Source organism: Hypomesus transpacificus, chromosome 26 (assembly GCF_021917145.1).
Source record: "Hypomesus transpacificus isolate Combined female chromosome 26, fHypTra1, whole genome shotgun sequence".
In the NCBI taxonomy this organism is placed as follows: domain Eukaryota; kingdom Metazoa; phylum Chordata; class Actinopteri; order Osmeriformes; family Osmeridae; genus Hypomesus; species Hypomesus transpacificus.
Genome location: NC_061085.1, coordinates 3,880,720 through 3,903,505, shown reverse-complemented (window position 1 = coordinate 3,903,505; position 22,786 = coordinate 3,880,720). Strand labels below are relative to the sequence as shown.

Below are 22,786 nucleotides of genomic sequence, written 5' to 3'. Positions count from 1 at the left end.
AAGAGCCTCAAAAAGTTAATATCAAGCCCTGCAATCCAGTGTCCAGAGATATATGATGACCTGATCGACACTCCAAGTGTAAAGACCAGGGAGAAGTTTGACAGGGTGATAATTGGTCTATTGTGGTCTCAAATTAGCATAACTACACATGTGGCCTACACATGCACACCGAATTTGAAGTCAATTGGAGTCACGGTTCATAAAAAGATATTAGTACGTTTTTGAAAATGTTCACTGTACATGGCGGACTGTATGGGTCACCACTGTATGGTTTCCCATGATAAATAAGGCATGTATAGCAAGTTTCAGACATTTTAGACTCATGGGGTGGAAATGCCATAATCTATCGGCAATGGTGGGCCATTTGTGGTGTGGTAGTTACTCATGGCCTATACTATCAATGTTTCAGGATTTTGATTGCTTTTTACTAGCTCTTTCGTGACGTTGTTGATTACGTTACTGTTGATCATCTGTCCATCATTGTATAAAGCCCGCCCTGGCAATTTCATTGGTACGCCCAGATTCTGGTTTTCTGCAGTTGTTCCCCAAAACGAGACCCTCCAGACCCAACTTCCCGACCAAATTTTTTTGTGGGCGGGGAGAAGTTGGGCTGGCAGCCAGGCCAGCTTTTTACCATTGCATACAGAATCGGAAATGCAATAACACCAAGATCCACAAGGGCTTTTGCTAAAAGCCAAGAAGTGAGGGTGGGGGCTTGGTCGGCCCACCCTTTTCAGAAGCCTTGTGTTTGCGTCTCCCTAAGCTTGCGTGTGTGTCAGGGGCCAGGATGTGTCTGTGAGAATTTTGACGTGTGCGCTGTGGAGCAAGAGAGACAGTTTATTGGAAGAAGCCCTAGCAATTAGCCAATCATTGCATATTTCAAATACTCACAATGAATCTACTTTTCATCTTACATTCATCTATTTCTCAGATTTGTATACTAAACATTGTCAAGAGTCTTCCACTGAACTTTAGTTAATCAGTTAATGAAAAGTGGATGTGTAAAGCAATATTTTAGCGTTAGCAAAAACGTATATTTCCCTTTAATTCAATCATTTTGGAGATATGACGTTGCCTTTGCACATGGTAACAATTTGTGGTGTCTATCTCGTGTGTGGAACACATCAAGTCCCTAGGTCAATATGGCACTTATTTATGGAGACATGAAATATGTGCCACAAGCTGAAATTAACCCTTATATTAATAATTTGGTAATTTTGTTATACATTCCTTATGGCTTTGCACCCTATAGGAAAACACATGTCCTACAAATCAGGGCCGTTCTTCAAGTCAATCGGAGCTACGGTTCATGAGGAGAACAATTAAGTAGTTTTGGACAAATCTTTATTGTACAGAAAATTCGAATATGGTGGCCGTTATAGGTTCTTGAGGCTTGTGTTCCTCATGATCTACTAAGTTTCAGAATTTTGGGACTTATGGCATCACTTTGAAAATTGACATATTGGGACATGGCCTGTAGCGCCACTTATTGTCTCTCGTGGGCCATGTTTGGTATGGTAGTTACTAATTCTCTGCAGTTTCAACAAGCCAAATTTCACAACTTTTTACATTACTGGTCTAGGGGCTGCCATTGACTCCCATTGCACCAACATAATAATAATACCACCAATAATAATAGGCTTTCTCATACCCTAATAATAATAATTTTAATTAACGTTCCAGAGCTCTCAGCATCCCATGCTGACTCATCAAGAGGGGGACAGCAGAAAGTGGGAAGGGTCATGTGAGCAGAGTCAAGATGGCACAGTAGTTTCTGACACACTACAGGCCCATGAGAACGTAAGTCATTTTTATTACCACTTGTTATTATTTTCCCAGTTTTGACTTAAATGTATGTTCTGCTTAAAGTTTGTGAAACCTTCAACAGTTTGTAAAATGTACTGTAGCAAGCACAAAGGTTGGTGAACAACACTTTTTATTTAGACTGGAATGGTGGTAGTGCTCAAAGAAAGGGGTTTGGTGAATAAGGTCTCTTCCCAGTCCCCTCCTCCATGCAAACCTCGGCCAGAGTCTGTAGGAAAGAAAAGACGAGCACCCCCAAAACCTCCACAGGAACCAGAGGGCGTGTTTCCCTGCAAGAAGTGTACCAGGTATGTGTGCATGTTTGTGCCTCATTTGTCCACTGGCCACATGACCACAAACAGGATGTATGAATCTCACAGTGCTATATACCAGTATGCCTAGCTAAGGTTAACTTTCATTTTACTCAAGGCTGCAGGCAAAAGTCTGAGGCTTAGACTTTTCATAGAATCATCCAACAGATTCTATAATGCAGTGGCGAACCGTGAGTACTACAGCTGGGCCTTCACCTCGGCCATCACCGCCGAGAAAAAAATCATCGCGGAAAAAAGCTACAATACGATTAATTGAATGGGTTAAACAAGTGCAATCCTTTAATTACTGTAGCTAACGATGACACGGATGTAAACAAATAGACCATACTGTAACGTCAATAACATCTGTTCAGGCACACCGAGTACAACGCTCGCCTTCTGCGTAGGAGTAACGCGTATCTATTAAGTGATAATACTTGTATCTGAAGTAGTACACTAACTAAACTGGTAAATAAATTATAGAGATGGAGCAGCATATTTCTTTCACCTTCCATGTTCATCTTGACATTAGCTATAGCTATAGAGCGCAAGCTAACCCCAGTGTCATGGCAACTGAACATCATCGTATCTGAAAAGCTCCGACGACCCCCTCCACACTACTACGCGAACCCGGCGTTTTCAAACGTCTCCGGCTAGGGGAGCATATTCGAAAAGCTCAGTTTTCAGTGTCCGAATACGCCGTATTAGTGTGGACGGGAGGTGCAAACGCAGACATGTATGCGTTTCTAAATGTATCCGGGCTAGTGTGGACGTTGCCTCTGTCTCTCAACCGCTCTCACCACTCTGCAAGAGATTAGGACTTCATGAAGGCCTAAAATGTTTTGTTTTGCTCCCGCCCACTTGAAATCAAAGCGTGATTGGTCAATTTGCCCGTCACTCTTCACACCAGAAAACATAGCTTGGCCTTCTCCAGGATCCTCCAGAAGTCCTAACCAATGAATGAGACAGCTAACTGGGCCTTAATATAGACAGACGATTCTGATTGGATAACATGTTTTCAGGACATGAACTTGACAGTAAGCTTAACTATAGAACATAGATGAGAGAAAATGTATTGTATTAAATTAAATGAGATATAATTGTTAAAAATTATTTATTGAATACTTTATTAGTAGAATTAAATATATTATTATTTATAATTTGTTTAGGCCTTCCCTGAAGGCGTAGAAGGCCCTGAAGGTTCCCCACTGCTATAATGTCCTTTGGCTCTTTCCCAGCGCAGGTTACGCCAAGGCATAAATGCGGCGGCCGCATGAGGTTTAGAAGTAGCCCAAAAAACATACCACATGCGGAAACAGTGTTTTCAAAGTTCCCCAGGACTGGTTAGAAAAACCATGGATATTGGAACTCTGAATTGACCTCTCTCTAGAATCTCAGTCAAACACAACTGACGAGACATGCGGTCAACTGGACCAAGGTAGAGCTTATGTCCAGCTGCTTGCAAGTGTACCTTCCCTTTAGGGCTGGGCGGTATGACGGTATATACCGTGCAACGGTAGAAATGTGTCTACCGGGAGAGATTTGGCTATATCGTTTCAACCGCGGTATACTTTTCAGTGTTTCCCACACAGACTAATTTATGGCGGTGAGCCACAGAATCAACACCGGCCGCCACGTATTGCATTGCGTAATTTTTTTTTAACACTATTTAGGTTAAACATGCAGCGAATTCTTTCAGCTGCATTTCCTTTCCCTGTTCTCCCTCCTCCTCTCTGTCACTTACGCGTCTTTCTCACATACATAGTCACAACGTCAGCACACGTTAGCAACGATGCATACATTCGCCGTTCTAATAAGACAGACAGCTATATCAGCGAGCATTCAGCATTAGCTTAAGATCTAGGAAAGTTCAGGCTACTTTTCGCTAGGTACCTACGAACATGTCTTTATCGAAGGTTGCCCTTCGTTCTTTTGGGGAGAAGTCTTAGGAACTAGCTACATACCTGGCGTTATGGAGCCGACCAGTTAAATAGTTATTTAGCACTAGCGTTGCTACTTGCATATGCAGAAATTATTTGTTTGTGGTTGATTTTGTGAAGGTGTGAATAATTTTGGATGAATATTTAATATAATAAAATTCTGTGTAACAAATTATTAACGAAGGAATTATTTTGAACCCCCCTCGTTTTTCTGAGGGCATTACGGATCCATATTGCGCTGTGAGTACTAGGTCACCACGCGGATGGCATGACTGCGCATCAGCCAATCGGAATGCTCGTACTAGTAACTTTGAGTCTTGTTTTTAACTCAAGTGTTGTCTCATGTGAGGCAGTTGTTTTTGTTTGTAATAAATAATCAAGTGTGATGATGAAGTACGGTATGGTAATATAGTACAATTTCTTAATTAAATTGACTATATTTACTATTGCAATTACTATACCGTGATATATACCGTAACCGTGATATAAAATTACTCATACCGTGATAGGAGATTTTGGCCATATCGCCCACCCCTACATCCCTTACAAAAAAGAAGTATACTTCAAGTTTATTTTGTAAGTATACTTAGTATAAAAAGTATACTATTATCATGTTACTTAAAGTATACTAGCAGTGTACTTATTTATATACTTTTTTTGTACTAAGTAAACTGAATTGGCCCACTTTTTAGGTCATTTAGTACACTTTAAAGTACAGTAGGGCTGTCCCCGACTAAGATTTTCCTTGGTTGACCAAGACTCGACTAAAACGTCTGAAAATCGACTAATCAAAATATGAAATGCTTTTTTTTTTCACACAAAAAACCATATACAAACATTTTCGCGATTTGACTCAATGGCTGCTGGACATTGCAGATTCAGCCGCTAATAGCCTAGTAATAATAAGACTCGTATCACCAGTCCTGTTGTAACCGAATGCCGATGGTATTTAGTATCTCTTACAATGTACTACAAATAAAAAATATTGTTTGTTTAACATGCAAATCATCAGAGCGCGCTTATCACTGCATGAACTTGCAGCATGCAAATTTACGTAGAAGCTGAGTGGGGAACGGTGCAACAGAGAAAGATTTTGTTGTCTTGGCCAGAGAAGTTAATGTCATTCGATTTGGATCTTATAATAGGCATATTCATTTTTCAATCCAGCGCGTTAGCATGAGCGAAGTAGGGCTAGGCCAACTTACGTTTTTCAGGTGTTAGGCTACACCATATTCGAAGTCGAACTATGAAAAATAAACCGTCGTTGGAAGAGTTTGAATTCAAAGTTTTTCGAGTCACCCGGTAGTTTGTAAATGTACTTTAATGAAATGCTGCCAATTCCACAGATTTCTTTGCCATTTTGTCTAATAACACCAACAAAGTAGGCTATGGTAGAGTTTGTAGTTCTGCAGCCAATTGTGCTCGTGCCATGTGCAAAATACCAAACCAAAACAAAGCGCAGATTAACGAAAGGGTAAATAGTAACACCTTTTCTTTAAATAATATATTTTGAGAGTTGCTTTATTTGTCTAAAATAATACGTATAATCTACAATTTCGGTAGAACATTTCGTTAATTCAGCAATGATGACACAAGCAGGAATCAGATCTCACACTGCCATACGGCACGACTAAAAAAATCTTAGTCGACCAAGAGCATATCGACCAGAAAATCGACTAGTCGACTGAGTGGGGACAGCCCTAAAGTACACTTATAGGGTATTTCAAGGTTTTCTTTTGAATACTGCAAAGTAGTCTGTGTAGTGCACTTTCAGTTCATCAAGTATACTTCCTCAAGTACTTCAAAGTATACTTTGGAATACTCTAAAGTAGCCTGTGTAGTGCACTTTCAGTTCATCAAGTATTCTTCCTCAAGTACTTAAAAGTATATCTTGGAATACTCTAAAGTAACCTGTGTAGTGCACTTTCACTTCATGAAGTATACTTCATAAAGAGCCTCAAAGTATACTTTGCAATACTTTCAAGTGCACTTTAATTTAATGTAAGTACTTCAAGAAGTAAACTCCTAAATTTAATTTTACCATTACTGACTAATGTATTAAAATGTTTAGGGGCCCCTTAAACGCCTCAGATCTTAAGTCACTTAGCGAGAACGGAGCCCTCGCAAAATGTCACTGCAGATTCTTAAGGCCGATATATGCTTCTGCGTTTTTCAAAAACGGACACATTGGAACGCCCTCTACGAGCTCTCCGTCAGCCCTCAGAGAGCCTCGGAGAGCTTGACGTGCACCTCCTGAATTTTCTAACTATCCGTCGTAACTACGGAGAGCTACGGAGAGCTATGGAGAGCTACGGAGACCCCCTTGGCTGTGATTGGTCAGTATTAAGTACCGCTTGCGTCAGGGGCGGGGATGCCGTGATAGCAAGATGAACAGAATCCTTTGACTGCCATTGCTTGTAACGTTTTTACAGCATCTGAATTAAAATGTGACGAGAAATGGGCAGTGTAGTTGCTGAAAATGTGCGTATTTTATTGATGAAAAGGCTAATTTGTAAATTTGCTCCGACTTCTCGGTAACCTAGGTATATAAACACTCAACGACGTCTACACAAAAAAACGTTGCGCCACCTACTCTTCTGGCGGTGAATTGTTTTCGGCACCCACAGCCTACGAGGGAAACAAGCGGAGCTGGTTCATGCAGGGGGACGCGAGACATAGCGCCTCATTAGCAGCGCGTCACTGGCAGCGCGTCATCACTCAGTAGGGGCACACCTTCTTAGCAGGGCGGGCTATTTAATCAGGATATTGCTGCACTCTGCTTAATAGTGCGACACAGGTTGCTTCTGTTAATCTGGTGCCTCCGCCTCCCCGGCCTCCACCCTTGGTTCTGTGTTTCCTGTTGTAGGGGGAATGCGTCTCTGCTCGGAGGTCGAGACTGTGTCTCCGTTGGGTGCGGCAGGGAGCCGATGCAAGCAGAATCATAATGCCAAATCAGTTGTAAAAATGATGTGTTGTGTACCGTGTGAATTAAGTATCAAGTAAATACTATACTGAGTCCTCCTGCCTGAACCATAAACACAGTCTATCCGTCCGTATCCGTGCGCCCGCCCATACGAATACGGAGACGCAGAAGCATATTTCGGCCTTAAGCTGAAAGAAGCTATTCACTGGGTAAGTGTTAACGAAGTAAGAATCCAGCTGTTCTTATGAAATGTAACAATCATTTAACTCATGGTTACAATGGTAAACCAGCACAACAATGACAATTACCACGCAACCAAACACTACATTCTAAGCAGACACATTTAAAAAATTAAATTCATGAAGTTACGTTTGTATTTCTAACAAACAGCAAACTTATCAGCAAATTTAACACGATTTACCGCCCTGCATCATGAGAATTGACTAGCCAATGAGCCACAGTCCGTTTGACAGTATAACCTTCCAATGCATAATGCAACCCTTCTGTCTGCTTCTTTCTCAAGTAGCTTTTTCCGTTTTTTCCATTAATACTCCAATTGATAATAATTAGTATAAGATTATAGGGCTTCAGAATGTTTTGGCAGTAATTAAGGTTACAGCTTCAATACCAAAAAAGATTCAATGTGCAATGCATAATAGATTTTCATAGACATTAATAATTATAATGAGATGGATCTAAAAAATGTAACCTGTAATGTACTTTAAAATTATTTGGACTGTTTTTGCTGTATAATAATAGAAAACTTAAATCCTACTCCAGAAGAAATTTATAAAATGTTCTAAGCATACTTCTTAAAGTATATCAGAAGTGAACTATTTTCAAAGCATACTTAAACGTACATAAAAAGTGAACTATTTTCTAAGTATATTTCTTACAAAAGTGAACTATTTTCAAAGCATACTTAAACGTACATCAAAAGTGAACTATTTTCTAAGCATACTTAAAAGTATATCAAAAGTGAACTAAAAGTGTACTATCCATATTATAGTATACTTTAATATACTTCTTTTTTGTAAGGGTTGTGATGGTACAGCAGCCTGACAATACTTTTACATAGTCAGTAGGGGTGGCAAAGAATGTCTAATAAAGGGAGAACTCCTACTCTCGGGAAACTTCCGGGTTCTGAACTGGTTGCAGTTCCACTCAAGTTCCATATGGGAGCGCTAACGGTTGAGTGCAGAATGAATGGAGGTCTATGGGGCTATACCCCTCAAAATCCACTTTTCTCTGGATATCATCTTTTGTCTAGTAATTTTTATTCTGAATTCGAAAGGGGAGGCAAAAAAAATACACACCGCTGAGTGTTAGATTTTTTTAAAGTCGCCTTTCCGTTCTAAAAAGCCTTTGAAAATGTAATTGACGTCATACACATTGTACGACCAGAGCTACTGCTTGACTGGTTACTTCTACTTTTCTTTCAAGGCATCGACAACACAGCTGACAGGTTCTCCCTGTCAATACACATGCTAGAAAGAGTTTTGGCTTGCTCAGGGCTCTCGAGTGCGACCAAAATTTGAACGGGTGCGACTAAAAATGTTCCGAGGTCGCACCGGTGCACCTAACCTCCTCGCATCCGCTGCCTTTCCAGGAACAAAGCGTTTGTTTCTTCTTTGACGGAACTCACACTCATGGTTGGATCATATCGTGGTCTAAACTAATCAGAGACAGAGATGGGGCGGGTCTTTGCGTTTGATTGGCTGTGGTCCAGATATTCCTGTAGGCCTACACTGCTCCGTGCTGTGTGATTGAAATAACGACCTGAGCACCAGAGAATCAGTTATGGCAGACCTGAACATTATACACAACCGGCCCACAGGCTGTCCCAATCCGGCCCGCCTGAGGTAAATCAAAAATGTAAAATAAATTAATGTGTTGAGAGCTAGTAAATATGTAGTCCTGAAATACTAGTGATCAGGCGATTTACATATGTGCGTTTGCGTAACCTTACCGACAGGAAAGTTAGCTGTTGGTTAGCCCTAGAAAATGAAAATTGAAAGCAGGGCTCTCAAGTGTCACGCATTGAGAGTGACAGTCACTTATTTCGGTCTTAAGTCACAGAAAAAATTATTTATAATATAATTAATATGCCGCAGCACCCAACCAAAATTCCTCTGGCCGCCCCACTCTCACTATGGAACCGGCAGTCAAGCGCGTCTCCCCTGGAGTTCTTAGTCGAGCCTGCCACTATCAGCCAATCAAAAAAAAGAAAGGGTCTATACAATACCCAATCGGAAAATAGCACCATTGTATCTCGGTAAGATTTAATGCAACAACCAATGGAAAAAAGCATATCCTGTCATTTTTCGTGATTCTGCTACGTCTTCCGAAAGTTTTGTTCACCTACAAAGCAAACCGCTGGAGCATCACTTTGAGCACAGTCATGATCTCCTGTTTTAATGTTACAACAAATTCACAACTTGTTTGACACAAACAATGACAACTTGACTGCTGTTAAAAAAAAAATCCCAGATAATTAGCATTAGTTTTTCACAAGTCTCTTAACCAACAGTTTTACAGCCTGTTCACTGACAACAGCTGCTCAGAACAAGTAGTTCATAGATGTAGCCGGTGTGTATCGGTGAAACTCACTCCTCAGGTAAGTAATAGGCCACCCGCATCACCAGATATCTAGCTTTTCGTTGGTGTAGTTGGTAGTGGCGGCCCTTGGGATGTCACTAGTGGCAAGATCGAACCCAGTGCGGGACGTAATTAGGCCAGATTCTTTTGACTTTTAAAATAATGTAATATTTTATTATTATATCCTGGCCATGGATGCATTAATCATTGCTGTCTTTCAAAGACGTCAGGTAAAAAGCAAATAATTAATTTTGACCCCTTGACGGGGGGGGGGGGAATGTCACACCTGTCTTCAAAACTTGAGAGCCCTGCGAAATGTTGATACAGAATGTCGAGTTTTTAACAAGACATGGACTTCTAAGTATCTGTTTACTGAGGTCAAAGTCAAAGCTGTGTCCTTAGTTCGCTAAGGTCGCTGTGTTGAAGGATTATAATTTGAATCTGCACTAAGGGACTAAAGAAAAAAACTAACGCGGACATAATAAGAACTTGACTGATTCAGTGGGCGCGGGCTGATGGTTTGCTAGTTAAATAGCAGACCCGGATCATCACCTGTCAGCTGTCCTTCGCATATCCACCTCAGACATTCAGCCAGATTTCGATGCACTTGTCAAACCCACTGGATTCCTCTCACAGAACAAAATGAACTGAAAAAAAGTAGTTTTTTTGTATAAAGTTGATCAATTGCATATCTTTAACATACTTCAAAACAACTTTTCAGTGTTTTTGAAGATTAACTATTTACAAATAAAATGAAACACTGATGTAATGATTATTTTAGTTTTTAATGTTACTTAGATAGTCTTTTCCTAGTTGACCAACATGTAAAATATTTAGATAACTATTTACAGAATATCCTTATTCTTCTGATAACCAGTAGCAGCTAATCAAAATATATACTTTACTGCTTTTTACAATGGGGGAAAATGAATAGTGAGCAGAATTAAGTTCAAGTTATTGTTGATGCGGCCCTCCAATACATTTCAAGTTTGTCATGTGGCACCTTGTCAAAATTAATTGTCCACCCCTGAGTTACGGAGCTGGGCCATGGAGCTAACCCATGGAGCTAGGATTTTGATGCTAGGGAAGAGTGTGGCAAGCTGGTTTAGCCGAGGCCAAAGGGCAAGAAAGCCAAATTACAGGTGTTGGCCATCTGAAGGGCATGCTACAGCAAGGGAGGGACCCGCTATAAGACTTTGAGCCATGAAATTGTTAGGTCAGTAGCACTTTCTATTTTGAAATGTTTTATTTTGCTTGCAATGTTTTAGTTTGGCAGCTCAGTGAAGCACTTAAAATAATTTTATTTTAATTGTGCTTCAAATAAAACCAATATTTACCTACACCTTATTCTTGTTTAAGATCAGTTACAGAATATATACATGAATGTATATGGAGCGTGAAAAAAAGGTGACCTTGAAATTGTGGCGACGCAAGGAAAAATGTGGGTGCACCTAAATTTTGTGCTGGTGCACCTAAATAAAAAAGTTAGGCACACCAGTGCAACCAAGGGAAAAAGTTAGTCGGGAGCCCTGTTGCTAATGTTGTTGCTAATGTTGCTAATGCTCTGACATTCTGGTTCTGCTTCGGATGCCATCAAGCGGGATCACTGGTCGTAGTCAGTCCTTCACTAACTAACAGCATTCGTTAGCAGAATGCTAGCGTGTTATGGGCAACAAAGACTCACCCTGTAAGAAATTGAAAGGACATAAGTACTCGTTCATTCAACTTTTGACCTGTAATCTATGTTGAACATACAAAAACTACAATCAAATCTGAGATTTATCAACGACAATCAGGCGAAAAAGACAAATTTAGTCGTTTAGCTGCATAGACTCCCATTCATTTTGCACTCGACCGCGATCACTCCCAGTGGAACTCTGGTGGAACTGCAACAAAATTCGGTACAATGGGGCTTAATAGGGAGTGGGCAGGCTCTCCTTAAACAGGCTCTGGGGGTGGGCGGATCAATCAAGTATCTAAAGTATCAATAGTATCAATACCAACGTTGGTATCAGTATTGATCAATACTCGCGATTAATCGCACATTTTTATCTATTCTAAATGTCCCTTTTCCCTTGTCCCCATTTCTCTTTTGTCCCATTTTTTTTTCTCATTTTAATGCTCTTATCAACATGGAAAAGTGGATCGGATTGCTTAGTGCAAATGTTTTTTTTAAATTTAAAACAACATTGCAATCGCCTGGCTTTGACGAGGGGACGGAGATTTCGCACCAGCTGTGTGCTTGGGCATCAAGTGGTATTTCAGACTGGACGTACTGCGATGACAGCTCAGTTCACAACGACAAAACACACAGATGACTTTGGTCTTGTCAATGGAACCATTTGGCAACATTTTAAAAGTAAACTTTCCATTCAGGATCTTATTGGCATCCATTTCGGCGTCTCGCCCTCGCCATCCACTCAAACGTAAAGTTAGCCTACTACTCCTTAGCCTCGCAAACCCAAACAAGTGCGTGCGGCGTGCCTGTTGTTTTGTTTCCGGTCTAGCTAGATCCGGTGTGGTGTTGTAGTTTTTCTAACGTCATTAGTTGTCGCAACAGCATGTGAAAAAAACGAAAAAGTTTGCTAGGCCCAAAAGAATGTTAATCTTGCGATTAAAAAAATTTACGCCATTAAAATGGGTTTGCGTTAATGCCGTTAATAATGCGTTTAACAGGGTTATTACATGGAAATTAGTTTGTTGAATTGATTGTTATTATTGAATATAGTTAACTGTTGTTCTTTTGCAACATCAAATAGCAGATGCAGAAACAGAGACAAGTATGGAAAAAGAAAGTGAGGCAGAAAGTGTGTGTGTGTGTGTGTGGGGGGGTGGGCCGGTCTGTGTTTCAAAGTTCCGGGCTGTTTTTCAGTCCCAGTCCGACCCTGAATGCAGCTATGGGAGGTTCTAGACCAGGGGTTTTCAAAGTGTGAGGCGCGCCTCCCCAGGGGGGGCGCCAGAGAGTTTCAGGGAAGGCGCGCCAATGCGTCTCAGGGGAGGCGGCAAATATATATTTTTTAAATTATATATATATATTTTTTTCTTTTTTATCAGGAAAATAATCATTTTGTAGATGTATGGAATAGAATACACAAATATATATACATATTTTATTGTCATTTAATCAGTCTCTCAGTCCTGACATATAGCCTACTTGACACAAAACATTTTTAGCTAGCAGTGACATCAACTTTACCGATAAAAAAATGTCTGAACCCAGCAGAAAGCGCAGGAAATATGATGAGGAATATTTAAAGTTGGGATTTTCTTGGATAGGGCCAGCCGATGTTCAAAAACCACAATGTGTGGTCTGCAAAGAGGTTCTGGCTAATGATAGCATGAGACCCTGCAAACTCCGCAGGCATCTGGAAACCAAGCACAAAGGTTTGGTGTTAAAGCCGCTGGAGTTTTTTTTCTAATAAGTTAAAGGAACTAAACAAACAGAAGAAGACAGTCGAAACATTCAGCACCACCAATAGCAAGGCAACTGAGGCATCATATCTGGTAGCATTACGTATTGCAAAGGCGGGTAAGCCCCACAGCATCGGCGAAACCTTACTCCTACCTGCTGCAAAAATAGTCAACTTGATCAAATCCTGCGCCCTGAATGCGCGTCTGTTTTCCATCCTCTGCGATGAGATGGGCGCATCTCGAGCAGTTTCGGGAATATTTTGGAGACACCAAGGCGAATCAATGGGTTGGAAATCCATTCATCTTCCCAGCAGAGCTCCGTGATGGATTAAGCATCCAAGAGGAGGAGGCCCTACTTGACCTAAGCTCTAACATGGAGTTGCAACAGAAGATCCGTGAAGTGTCGCTTGCACACTTTTGGCTGTCTGTGGAGACAGAGTTACCGTCACTCTCCATAAAGGCTATGCAAGTACTTATCCCATTCACGTCCACTTACTTGTGTGAGTGCGGATTTTCTGCCTTGACCATGATCAAAACCAAGTACCGGTCAAGGCTGCAGGTCGAGGGCGACATGCGCTTGTTCCTGTCGTCACTACAGCCCCGCATCCACCGGCTGTGTGCAGCGAAGACGCAGACTCACTGCTCCCATTAGCCTAGCCTAAGTAGAGAGAGCCAGCCTAGAGGTGGAACATTAACATGTGTTTTGTAAAGTGATAGATATGAGATAAATGTTCTTTTTGTTCGTTTTTTTTTACTTCAGAAACATGCACAAATAGCATAGACGTGTAGGCTAATTAATTATCAATCATATTAGCCTATTGATTTGTATTAAAATGAGAGATTGTATAAAGAGAGTCTGAGTGTAAGAGAGTAGTGGCTCCCTAAATGACTAAATGTAGGGTAAATGTATTAGGACTTCTGTTCAAAATAAACTTTTTCAAACCCTTTGCAACTATTTTTTTTAACACAGTGTTCTTATTATTAATGAAATTAATATCCATATCTAATCACGATAGTTTGGTTGCTATACTGTAGTTACCTTGGCCACGTGCTCTTCCTTGTAGCCTACATATCTCACGATTTTACCCTGCATTAATTTAGAAATACAAAGAAAAAGGATCAGTAAAGAAAGAGACCAAATATTCAAACAAAGAATCTTATACCCAAAAAAATTATAAACATTCAAAACTAAAAGCATGCAGCCAAGGTGCTCTCCACCTTTATTTCTTAGGGGCTATTTATAAACTATTTGATATGTCTTATATAAAAGCATAATATAATGTAAAGTAACAGCTAGCTGGCGTCAGTTACTTGAAAAATGCATATATCATGTTTAAGAGTAAAATCTCAATTTAGCTAAGTTATAACAGGCCTATTTGAGTTTGCTAACATTAGCAATAACGTCAGCTAGTTCGAAGTGTAGCATTACATTAGCAGCACAGTTCCCGTATTTAAGAATGATTAAAAGGACTTACCTGCAAGTGATGCATGGGCATCATCTTGCAGTTTATTTTTTCTTTTCTCTGCTCCTTACTCCTGCTGTCTTTTCAAGGCCATTTCCCAAACAGTTGACTTTTTGCCTACTGTCAAACCTCGTCAGGCGCAATCCAACAGACCACTGATGACCACTGGAAGAGCACCCACGGGGAGCGTGGGAAGTTTAGTGTTTTTTTGGGGGGGGCACCCTCGTTACTTTCTTGAGCAATTAAATATATCTCTTGTTCTGGCTGTTTTGTGATATACATGCCTAAAAAGAGCTTAATATTTCTATACTAAAATAATATCTGTAGGCCTATTATAATTATTATGACTGATGCTATTTTTGGTGCCCCCTCAGCACTTGGTGCCCTATGCGCAATGCGCGTGGCGGGAGCGGCGGCACTGCCTATGTGAATCCCTTTTGCTCGACAACAGAAGTGGAAACAACTAATGTTATCCTTTCAAATGATGTCTAGTCAGTCTGTTGAAAACAGTGTTGTGCAGACACAATAGGTTTATTTATACGTTTTTATTTCAAGTCTCCACCTTCGATGTTTCAGTGAGTAGGCCTACTGTTGGCCATGTTGCGCTTTGATTCCGCAGCTTCACTCGTTGTAAACCAACCAATCAGCGCGCAGCTCATCTATATATTCATGCGCATACCATGGAAAGAAGAAACCCTCTCGTTTTATTCAAAGGCTATTTCACAGGGTGCATTAGGGCGCATAGAACAGCACCCGGGACATTTTCAGCCCAACCAATGTTACATACCCTATTTGGACACCTTAAGGAACAGTGTGAAATACCCTATAAAAATTATTCTATGACCCCGTTAACATGGGGGAGGCCCCGTGACTTGATGTTCTCTCAAGGGAGGCTCACTGTCTTACACTTTGAAAACCCCTGTTCTAGACCATTAGGGTGCCAAGCTGGGGCCAGTTGTACTGTTAGAAAGGCCAGTTCCATTAAACATTATTGTTGTCCTAGTTTTCTTCCCCACATTGCAGGCACTAACAGGCAAAAGCACTGGTGCCCAGAAATGTTTAATATGAGTAGCCAAAAAGAGAAGCAGAACAGTGGAACACCATCCCAATACCATTAGATCAGATGGCTGAGTGGTTAGGGAGTCGCGCTACTAATCATAAGGTTGTTGGTTCGATTCCCGGCTGTGACAAATTACGTTGTATCCTTGGGCAAGACACTTCACCCTACTTGCCTCGGGGGAGAATGTACTTGCTGTAAATCGCTCTGGATAAGAACGTCTGCTAAATGACTAAATGTAAATGATCTCTTATTCATTCTCATCTGTGTTGTATATCTGTAACTGCTATAGTATGGGCCTACATGAAAGTTTCAAAGTGTAGTAGTGCAGAATAGAGGAACTGGGAAATGGGTGCTGATGTGGAAACTGTGCAGAATGGGCAGAAAATATTAGATTTTAGTAGTGCTGTCAGTTAACAGACTGACTCTTGTGTACAGTTGCAGTGCTGCACCTGTCATAGTCTCTCCACTGGACCCTGTCACCACAGCAGCCTCCATCTCTTTCCCTGTGTCACCTGTGCCTGCTTTAATACACAGAACAAAAAATCAAGACAATTGCATTTGAGCCACATTTATTATTTAAAGCCCAAAACATGTTGTGCATATTTAGATTAGTGCCTTTTTCTCTTGGCCATTTCTTTTACTTCATTTAAAATGTATAGCCTATATATTGGGTAACAGTATTACCAAATGTATAATTTTTTTAGAACATTTTTAACAATATGGTTTGGAATGATATTAGAATTTTCTAAATGTCGAAAATACAGCAGCTTGCACCTGGCGCCTCTGGCACAGCCACATCTTCGGGCTGCAAACTATCTCCGTCTTTTGACGGTGTGAACATGTATTCTATACCTATACATTGTGCAGCATTTGCTTGCAGTGCCCGTTGTTTTTCTCCTTTTCTTTTCCTTTCCATTTCTTTGCTAAAGAAACAACGATGTTAGCTAAAATAGCTCCAACGAATTGGCTTTTCTCGGAAAACGATTGATTTTTTTACCAATCGTGATCTGGAAAATGGACGGACAATTGCACCGTTCAAGTTTACACAGGGGAAATGCCCACCACCACCCTTTGGATTTTGGATTGCTACAGTTAAACAGTTGAATGGTATTAAGGCCGTCCTCAAAGTGAGCCTAAACTATTAGGATTTTGTTTTCTTGAATAGTGCCGTGGCTGTAGCGGCCGTTTGTTTGACTGGCCGTTCGGGAAATCTCCCAAGTCTCCCGATGGCCAGTCCAACCCTGGCTACATTGCAAATCAAGACAAGAGCCTTTTCATTAGGGCCAGTGGCAGACTCATGCTGTTTGAGGTTGTCAAATATCACCAATCATGGACTTTTGCCTAAATTGACATGCACCAACTCAGAGCAATTAGTTTCAACAACCATTAGCACATTTATTCAATTTCTTTGACTCTACTCTTAATGCAAGACTGTTTAAGTTATTGTATGAAATTCTCTGTCACCAACTGTCTATGGAGGAACCCTCCCTCACCAAATTGCTTTGGTCATGCTATCTTAAAAGTCTAGTCCTTAGTTTAATTGTGCCAAAGAAGACGATAAAATGACCAAGCTGTGTTTTGTTGATTCAACTTTATAGATCTGAACAAGAAGACCTTCTGTTTCTTTTAACAGTAGAATTAGCTGTGGCCAAAAAAGCCACAGAATGGCTACTAGTCTAGAACGGCTACTAGGCCATGGAATGAGTGGGGGCTTAGAACGGCTACTAGGCCATGGAATGAGTGGGGGCTTGGTCAGTCCACAATCTCCTGAAATGTTGTGTGTGCGTCTCGCCAAGCTCACGCGTGTGTCAAGGGACTCTGGCCCCTTGTGTTTGAGAATTTGGAGCATGCGCGGTGAGGACTAGAGGGACAGAGGATTTGGGGAAAAAGCCCTAGAAATGTGCCAAGCATGCATATTTAAAATATTCGCGAAAATCTACTTTACATCTTACAGTCAACTTTTTGTCAGATTTGTGTACTAAACATTCTCAAGAGTCTTCATATGAACTTGTGATTGAATCAGAGTTTTAGTTTTGGACCGGCAAATGTGTAAAGCATTATTTTAGCGTTAGCGATAAATTATATTTCCTTCATTTCAATCATTTTTGAAGATATGAAATTGCCTTTGCACATGGGAACATGTTGTAGTGTCTTCCACGTGACACACCAAGTTTGGTGTTGATATCTAAAAGATTTGCTGAGATTTGACCCAACTTCCTGTTTGGTTGCTTTGTTGCTGATTGTGTTTGGCTGTACCGGACCAACGGTTTTGAAAATCAAACATCCTTCCGACATTTATAGTGAGGGTTGTTTTGACGATGATGTGTGCAAATCTGGGGAAGATAGGACAAAAATTGGAGGAGAAGCGAAAAAACGTGTTTCCTTAAAATTCAAAATGGCGGAAAATGTATATAACCGTAAATTGATGTCATAGGGTCTATTGAACCCGTCTTGATCCAGGGAATCCAACAGTACCTCATTTTTGAAAATCTGTCATACGGTTCAAAGGTTGCGTGTGTAAACACAAGTCCAACTTTGACCAGTTGGTGGCGATTCCTCAAATGGAAGACATGAAACTTGGTGTAGATAAAGAGGGGCCTGTCCTTAATGAATGTGCCAAATTGCACAAAACATGACCATACGGTTCGAGGGGCTGCCATTGACTCCAATGGGAGAGGAAGATGATAAATAATAATAAGAAAAGGTAGAAACACTTAAGTGGCTCCGCAGCTTCGCTGCGTGGCCACCAATAATAATAAGAAAAGGTAGAAAAACTCAAAATAAAACCCTTCTGAACACTGAGCCACAGTCTTTGCGGTATCTCGACCCAGTCTTTGTGGTTTCCCAATATAAATAAAAATGTAACTCAACAAAATTCAAGCCGCAGTCTTTGCGGGAATCCAAAACACACAAGCTGCAGTCTTTGCTGTATTTCCAGCCACAGTCTTTGCGGTATCTCGAGCCACAGTCTTTGTGGTTTCCCAATATAAATAAAAATTAAAAAGTGCATTGGTCAATGATCATAAACAACGAGATAGCTAGAAAAAACATTGCAGGAAGGAAGTATACACTGTGATAATCAACCAAGTGCCAATGGGAAGAAACGTAAGAGCAAGTAGTTAAACAAGTTACAAATTAAACAACATGAGCCCCAAAAGTGCCAGAGTGTACCTGTAGGAAAGCAAGCAATAATAATAAAATCTACAGCGAGTACAAGTAGTTAACTCAGTTACAACTAGCCAATGTAGCAGGGTATGCACGGTTAAGATTAGCAATACTTAATTTATAATAAAGTATCTAGTTCTTAGGGGCACCACCTCTGATTTGTTTAAGGGACAGAGGAAACCTTATTGAATAATATTGAATAATAGCACTTGTAATAATCAGTCTAATCTTAAGTAGTGAATTCCATGAAAGTAGAGCAGATCAGATAACGTGAGGGATAACGCGAGTATTATAAACAATGATTAATTAAGAAAATGTAAATATGAACAAATACCAGAGAAGTTATAGGTTAATTGAGTTGAACAGTATACAGTAGGTCCTAAACTATGATGAGAGCGGAATACAAGATGGTGGGTTGAGAGCGCGTGGGGAAGGGGAGAGAGAGAGATAGGCTTCTGGAGAACAATGGAGGGAGTCTATGTTAACTAATCCTAACGAAAGTTAGGTTAAATCATTTGCAAACTAAAATTAAACGTAACTAAATAAATCACAATATGCCAATGTTCACAAGAAATTTAACAATATCGAAGTTACTGTTGTCAGTTTGTAGAAGAAGAATCAAAGTTCCGTTCGTCGTTGTCAAACGATTAGAGCAAAGGAATCTTTCGTTAAAGTTCCTGGTGGTCCAGTGAGTTGCTGATAGAGAAGGATAGGTCAGATGTGTCGCGAACACATCCGGTGATTCCTTGCGAAAAAGCAAGGTTTGCTTGTACGTCAGGGTTTTATAATCCTTGCGAAAGGGTATCCTTTTATAAGTGAACTCTTTGATTGGTCAGTTTCTCCTACCTGGGCGTTCATCCTGAGATTGACGTATGGGTATGATGTAGTTGATAACTTTTCAGAGTTCAGCTATTTCAAATGTCCATGTATTTCTTATACTTCAAAATATAACAATACAACATTAATAAATGGCTTAGTTTGTAGATTAAAATTATTTTGATATCAAGATTGACTGATTTATCATAACAGGAAAGGAAGTTACATTAAAACATCAAATTATATCAACACAGCATTTAGGGGAAAGCATACATTATAACAAATCAACTACTGTCATTGAAATAGTGTCCATGAGCCATGTAGTCCTTGAGAATATGTTTGTAAATCCAGAAAAGTTAGTTCTTCCTTAAAATCCTTTGTCTCCATACTGTAAGGCCATTTTGGTCTACATTCTGACCCCATGCTGGGCCAGACGTTTTGAAGCTCCTGCTCTGGAGATAAGGACAAGGAGGAAAACCCCCTTTCTCCTTGTCAGGGGTAGGGGAAAGGTGTGACGGTACGTGGTTTGTCTGTTGGCTCTGCTACACCAACAAGTTACAACTATCCAACAACTAGCCAACAAGTTACAACTATCCAACAAGTGCAACAAGACCCTCAGTAAGTGTCATTGTGTTCCTGGAGGAAATAAACTAACATCGTATCCAACAAATCTTGAAGTACTGTTGTACTCCCAGAACAAGTGCGTCTTAAGCTTTTTCTTGAAGGTGGGGAGACAGTGTCTCTGATGGAGGTGGGGAAATGATTCCACCATTGGGGGGACAGGAGAAGAGCTTGGGTTGGGAGCGGGCGTGGTGAGGACCACCAGGCGGTTGTCAAAAGAAGACCATAGGTGGCGGGTGGGGGTGTAAGGCTGGAGGAGAGACTGGATGTAGGCAGCTGTAGTCCCATTCACCGCTCGGAAGGTCAGTACCAGGGTCTTGAATCTGATGCGGGCTGTGATTGGTAACCAGTGAAGGGAGATGAGGAGCGGGGTGACATGTGTCTGGGTGTGTTGAAGACAGGTGGGCTGCTGCATTCTGAATCCTCTGGAGAGGGCGGGTTGCGCATGCAGGGAGACCAGCGAGAAGCGAGTTGTAGCAATCTTGTCCTTGACATCCTTGGACAGCTCTTTTGTCTTGGCCATGGTGGAGAGTTTGGAATCTGATTGATTGATTGCTTCTGTGGATAGGTGTCTTTTATACAGGTAAATGTGCTCCTAATCTCAGCTCGTTACCTGTATAAAAGACACCTGGGAGACAGAAATCTTTCTGATTGAGAGGGTTCAAATACTTATTTCACTCATTAAGATGCAAATAATTTTATAACAATTTTGACATGCGTTTTTCCAGATTTTGTTGTTGTTATTCTGTCTCTCACTGTTCAAGTAAACCTACCATTAAAATTATAGACTTATTAATTTCTTTGTCAGTGGGCAAATGTACAAAATCAGCAGGGGATAAAGTTTTTTTCCTCATTGTATGTGTTAATCGGGTGCATAGGTTTCATTATACATGGGACATGTCCCAACCACTTTTTGAAAACGACAAACCTGTTCCCCCCCCCCACTATTTATTCATAAAATTACATTTTATGGCTGCATCCAAAAAGCTGTCCCACTCACATTTGAAAACAAAATGTACACTCCTAGTATTAATGCACAGTATTGATATTTGATTGTGTGGAGCCTTTGTTGGAGCATAACTCATTAAAGATGGTCAAATATACAGAAATATATTTCCTTGTTGTCCTTTTTATCATGATTGATTTGACTTTTGTTCCTTGGGGCCATCCAGGGTGTTCTACAAGGTGAAGAGCCGCAGCGCCCACATGAAGAGCCACGCGGAGCAGGAGAAGAAGGCTGCCGCCCTGCGCCTGAGAGAGGAAGAGGAGGCCAGAGTGAGGGTGGCTGCGGAGGAGGCCAGGATGAGGGAGGCCACAGATGAGGCCAAGGTGAGGGAGGCTACGCTGAGGGAGGCTGCAGAGGAGGGACAGACCAGAGACAGAGTTAGAGAGGCAGAAAGGCCAGAGGCCAGCAGCCGCGAGGAGTCTTCAGAGGCTGAAGATGAAGATGATGAGGACTGGCACTGAAAAAACAAGGAGAGAGGGAGCGTAAAAGAGAGAAAATGGCCGAATATAACAAATGGAAAACATGGGGAAAAACACGACCAGTTTCAAAGAGAAATATCTCACTCACGAAAAGAACAAGATTCTTAGAGGACATGAAATGGAGAAATGCCTCTTCCACACTCCACATCTATAGATCCTGTTTTATCTGTTTACTTCCGATAGGAATATATTTTTGTAAATGCACTTGCTTGCTTTGCTATCACTGTATCACTTATTTAATTGAATATCTATCTTGAAATACTATGTGTGGACATCCCTATGGATGCTTAGTACTTTGAAATACTATGATGATTAAAGCAATGTTCTCTTTTGTACTGGTAGACCCTTTTCTAAAAGTGTGGATTGAATATGATCTAAAAACAAATATTCCTTGTTTTTATTGTTAAGATAATATGGTGAATTTTAAGAAAGTTCATCTAACTCAAAGGTTAAATTGCACATTTGTATTACAATTAAGGGACCTTTAAAATGTTGTGTCTGTATGAGAATGCCATAAAGTCATATATAAAACTGCAATCCAATGATTCTGAACACGCTAATCATGTGAACAGCCATTTTAATTGTGAAACATTTATTAAAACGTTTACTCACTGTTGTTTTCTGTAGAGTTGTAGCTTGAGCTTCTGTCACCGTTTAGGACTTGCATCAAGGTGTCTTTGTTGACAGGATGTGAGACCAGCTGAGAGCTGTTGCTCCAATCTTCCAAGAGGAGATGCAATGTTAAGCACATGGCCTGTTCCTAGCCCAACCTGACAATAGATGATGGACTACTACACAACCAACAATAAATAGATGTATATACTGACATATTCCTTTTGAGAAGTGAGCATCTGATGTAGTTTCCATTGTAGCAGCTAATGGTTTCTAAGTTTTGGCTCACAATACAGCCACTGAACTGCAACATTATTTTTTTTTAATTATATTTGTTTACAAAAATTGCATGTTGTGATCAAGTTTTGTATGTTTTCTCTCCAGGAAGTTGTCCCTGTGTATAGAAGCTATAAGTCAATAAAGTGCCGTGGCCAGGGGCTTGGTGGTGCTGGATCCAGCCAGAAGGACAGGCTGGAGTGGTGCTTGGCCTGGATCCACGCTGCAGATGAAGACTGGCTCTGATTGTGCAGAGGTGGCATTGCTCAACCATTTCAAAGTGCTCTCAGTAACAGGCAGTA

At 40.7% G+C, this 22,786-nt stretch overlaps 1 protein-coding gene across 2 annotated transcripts in view; it reads left to right on the top strand.

Annotated features, from left to right (window-relative positions):
• Positions 1–22,212, top strand: part of mideasa (mitotic deacetylase associated SANT domain protein a) — a 38,057-nt gene extending 15,845 nt beyond the window's left edge. The window contains exons 11-13 of one of the 2 annotated variants that reach the window (XM_047049687.1): positions 1,684–1,800; positions 1,990–2,111; positions 21,284–22,212. In XM_047049687.1, coding sequence (XP_046905643.1) covers positions 1,684–1,800; positions 1,990–2,111; positions 21,284–21,578 — 534 coding nt within the window. In that variant the 3' untranslated portion in view covers positions 21,579–22,212. Of the gene's footprint in view, positions 1–1,683; positions 1,801–1,944; positions 2,112–21,283 lie in introns of both variants that reach the window. The other variant, XM_047049686.1, reaches the window with a different exon arrangement.
• Positions 22,213–22,786: the final 574 nt, after the last annotated feature.